The sequence below is a fragment of the Parus major genome, chromosome 15 (assembly GCF_001522545.3).
Source record: "Parus major isolate Abel chromosome 15, Parus_major1.1, whole genome shotgun sequence".
NCBI classification, from domain to species: Eukaryota; Metazoa; Chordata; class Aves; order Passeriformes; family Paridae; genus Parus; species Parus major.
Window position 1 is genome coordinate 367,094 of NC_031784.1, and position 4,188 is coordinate 371,281.

Below are 4,188 nucleotides of genomic sequence, written 5' to 3' on the forward strand. Positions count from 1 at the left end.
ATCCCTGCCCATTCCTGCCCATCCCAGAGCCACTCAGGCTTTGAGCAATTTGGAAAAACTCTCCAGGAAAAACGAGCCAGGCTCTCCCCATTTGTACCCAGCAGAGCAATGAGCACAAATCAAAGCACGGGAGACTCCATCCAAATACAAGAAAACCTCCAGCTTCTTTATGTCTGACAATAAAGTTTTATTCTCTCTTTTTTTTCTGATTTTGAAAATTTAACAGTGTCTTGCACACTGTAATTGTTTGCCCTGGGCAGGCAAATAAAGCCTGATGAAAAGCCCATGAAAGTAGATGGAGAGACATTGATTTGGGATTTAGACCAATTGAGCTCGCAGAACAAAAAGACAAATGCTTTTAGGAAAAGCAAAACACACACAAACCCTCCAGATAAAAATGTGTGGGAAACAAGGGGTCAGATGGAAAACCTGAGCGTGGCCACTTCATTTTATTTGCTATATTTTGAGCTGATGGTTTCCCTTCGATTGCTTCCAGTGCTGAGATTTCCAAAACATTAATTTGCTGACCCAGTCTCCCCACACGAATGCTCTGAGAGATATAAATCTGGCTTCACACACAATGACTCCAACAAAAAAAATGGATTAACATGACAGACAGGTGGTGGTGCTTCGAGGATTTCAGAGGAGAAACATGGAATGAAAATAATTGCATGATATGATGAGTGGAAAACAAGAAAGACTCTGCAATAAACAGAAGAGTTGTGTTTATTGCACAGAATGGAACCAAACCCAGGCAGATTGTCACCTGGAGTAGATTACAACAATAAAGAACACTTTTCTTGTATATCCAAGTGAAATAGCAGATTGATAAAAGCTCTGCTGGAGGCAGCTGAGATAATATCTGTGTCTGATCATGGCAGGAGAAACACCTGAGAGGAATCTGAGCCATCCAGTGCAGCTCTGAAGAGAGAATTCAGCATTGGCAGAGCTGCACTGCAGAGACAAAGACCTCTGGCTACTGAAATCCCCTGCAAGTAATTGTGAGACCAAATCCACCCAATTCTTTCAGCAGAGTCCTGCAGCTGGCTCATTTATACATTTCTTTAACACCATCTCGTAACAGGAGTCAACAGAGACTGCTCCTGTGAGCCAGCCCCTCCCTGTCAGTGAAGCTTTGTGGGATCAGGAGCTTCATCTGTGCTGCTTTCTCTCTTCCAAAACACTGAAAATATTTCTGAATTTTGCTGAATAAAATTAACAAAATTTGAAAAACAATCTAAGGTAAAGTGTTGTTTTCCAAGAGCTGTATTTTATATACATCATCTTCAAGCACTGTCCCCACAGCTTTGTTGTGATGTGGTTGCCAGGACAGTTTTGGTGCTCAGCACTTCACTCCTTTTGGGACCCCATCAAGCCCAGGGTCAGAAAATGACTTTAACACACTTGGAGAGAACTTCTGTGGCAACTTCTGTAAGCCAAATTATTATTCTATTGAAGTCAGTAGGAATGGTGCCATCAGCTCCTAATGGAAGCAGAATATTGCCCAGATATATTTCTGGTCAGGCAATTTCATTCCTTTCAGAAATTTTCTGGAAAGTCAGGTCAAAGTTTAGGCTTAAAAAACTTGAACAGCTCAACAATAAAGGGATTTATTTCTGGATCTTTTCCCCCCTTAGGAGGAGCAGAGTGATATTGGCATTTCTGGCCCGGGGGTTTGGGGAGTGCTGGGGGCAGAGCAGGCTCTGGGAGCACTGGGAATGCTCCAGCTGGAGCTGCCCCAGGTGGGGGCACAGAGGGAGCAGCTCCTGGGGACTCACCAGGACCCTCTGACCCAGCTCAGCCCCAGCTTTCACCTGCAAGGAGCAGCCCTGAGGGCACAGAGGGGCTGCTGGAGCTCCTCTGCTGCAGCACCCACAGTCCTGGAGCATCCATCCTCCCCTTCCAGCATCTCACATCCCTGAAACATCCATCCTTCCCTTCCACCATCCCACAGTCCTGCAGCATCCATCCTCCCCTTCCAGCACCCCACANTTTCTGAATCCTGAATTGTTTCTGAATCCTGAATTATTTCTGAATCCTGAATTGTTTCTGAGCAGACAGAACATTAATTGCTCAGTGTGCAGCTCCTGTTCCCACCATTGTCTGGGATGGAATTCCTGCAAGGACTGAAGATTCAGAACCTTGTGCCCTTTTCCTTAATTTCTTCTGCAAAAATGCTGAGAAGAGGGAGCTGCAGCAGTGAGAGGCCATTTTCATGAAGGCACTGAATGCAAGTTTCCATGTTCTCTTAGTTCATCCCAAATCCTTATTTAAATATCAGTTTTATCTATTATCCATTTATCTAACTTATCTATTTATCAGTTTTATTTATTATCTTCCCCTCCCTTTGAGAAAGAAACCATCGAGTCCTGCCTCCAGCTGACAGATAAAATTCAGTTTCTTTTACAAACATGTGCACTATGGAATAAATTGAGCATTTCCAAGTTCTCAAGGCACCCAAATTCTAAATCCATCTCTCCAGGAAAATTCCCAAAAGGTAACGAATTTCTGTTCCCCCAGCACTGCCTTTGCCATTGGTGTCACTCTATAATGTTCATATTGAACATGTTTTATTATGTGAGAACTGTGCAAATGCTCTGTAAAGCAGATAAGAGAGGACTGAAAGGAATTAGGGTCATTTCAAGTTCATCATTAATAGAGTTCCCATCTGCCAGCACACTTTTACTGTTAGAGAGTAAAAAAATAGTGGCTTTAGTATTGCAATATAAAACTCTTGCTATCTGAGCAGCCCAAGTGAGAGTTTTACCATTTCCATCCTTCTCCTTGGGTCAGGTTTTCCAAGAGTGGGATGTGAGTGAACACCTGAGGCACAGGGGCCACCAGGTCACGTCTCAATTGCACAAATACAGAAATGCCATGGCTTTAACTGCTGGAACTGCTTCCAGCCTGCCAGGGAATTGTCATTTTCTGTTCCCCCTCTGACCTCCTGCTGTGTGGACATTCAAAAATTAATAAAAGGGCACACAGAGAGAGATTTGTGTCTCATTGAAACGAGCAAACAAACAACAAACCCCAAAATAAACCATCGTGTTTGTTTCTTTATCATCATGTTAACCAAAGTTGTCAAGACTGACAACATCTCACTCCCAGGCTCTGCAGATCTGTTTGCATCTGTCTCTCTTAACGTGTCCTCTAAAAACTATTACAAAACAGTGAAAACCAGAAGGCTTCCTTTCCATTTCAGCCTTGAAAAACAAGAAAAAAATTCACCTGTTTATTCTCATGTGTCCCTCTGAAATGTCATCTCTGTTTCTTTTGAGCCAACAGAAGTTTTATGTTTTGGAGGATCCCTGGGCCCATCCTCCTGTGGGACTCACACGGAGCTGCCTCCCCCAGGGTTCCAGCAATCCAGGTAATACCACAGGGGGCCTTTCAATGTATGACATGGTAATAACAATAATAAACACTTCCACCACTGGAGCAGAACTCACAGTGAACCCTGAATCCAACAAGAACCATCCAGGCTGAGCAATGCAGAACAAAACAAGCAGGAAATCTCACCTACGGTTGCAGAGAAGTTAGAGTAGGCAGAGTCATTGGTATTTACAAAGGTAGAGTTATGGGGAGGAAGCACAGTGAAGTTGTGGATTCTTAGAGCTGGGTGGAACAACAAAAGAAAACAAACAAATAAGCAAAACCATGAATAAACACAATCAGTAATGAATTGGCCAGTTCATATCTCTCAGCACAGCACAAACCACAGCTTTGCCCGTGGTGGTTTAGGTTTAACCCCTTCCCCAGGAGGCTCTGCAGGGATTCTCTTCACTTGTGCTCAGAGCTCTGCCCAAAACACAGCAGCAGCAGAGGGCTGAGAAATCCAAACTCCATTCCTGTGCATCAGCCCAGGAGTCACCAACCCCTTCCCAGGGCCAGGAGCTGCAGCAGCCCCAGCCCCGTGTCCAGCCCTGCCCAGCCCCGTGTCCATCCCTGCCTGTCCATCCCTGTCCATCCCTGCCCATCCCAGCCCTGCCCAGCCCTGTCCATCCCTGCCTGTCCATCCCTGCCTGTCCATCCCTGCCCATCCCAGCCCTGCCCAGCCCTGTCCATCCCATCCCTGCCTGTCCATCCCTGTCCTGTCCATCCCTGCCTGCCCATCCCTGCCCATCCCTGCCCCGTGTCCAGCCCTGCCCATCCCTGCCCATTCCTGCCCATCCCAGAGCCACTCAG

The 4,188-nt window shown here is 45.7% G+C and overlaps 1 protein-coding gene across 2 annotated transcripts in view; it reads right to left on the minus strand.

Moving 5' to 3' along the window:
* ADGRD1 (adhesion G protein-coupled receptor D1) overlaps positions 1-4,188 on the minus strand; it is a 118,847-nt gene that overhangs the window by 108,062 nt on the left and 6,597 nt on the right. The window contains exon 4 of one of the 2 annotated variants that reach the window (XM_019008401.1): positions 3,523-3,618. The exons of the other annotated variant lie outside the window; for it this stretch is intronic. Within the exon in view, the coding sequence (XP_018863946.1) occupies positions 3,523-3,618 (96 nt within the window). The remainder of the gene's footprint in view (positions 1-3,522; positions 3,619-4,188) is intronic. 2 annotated transcript variants of the gene reach the window in all.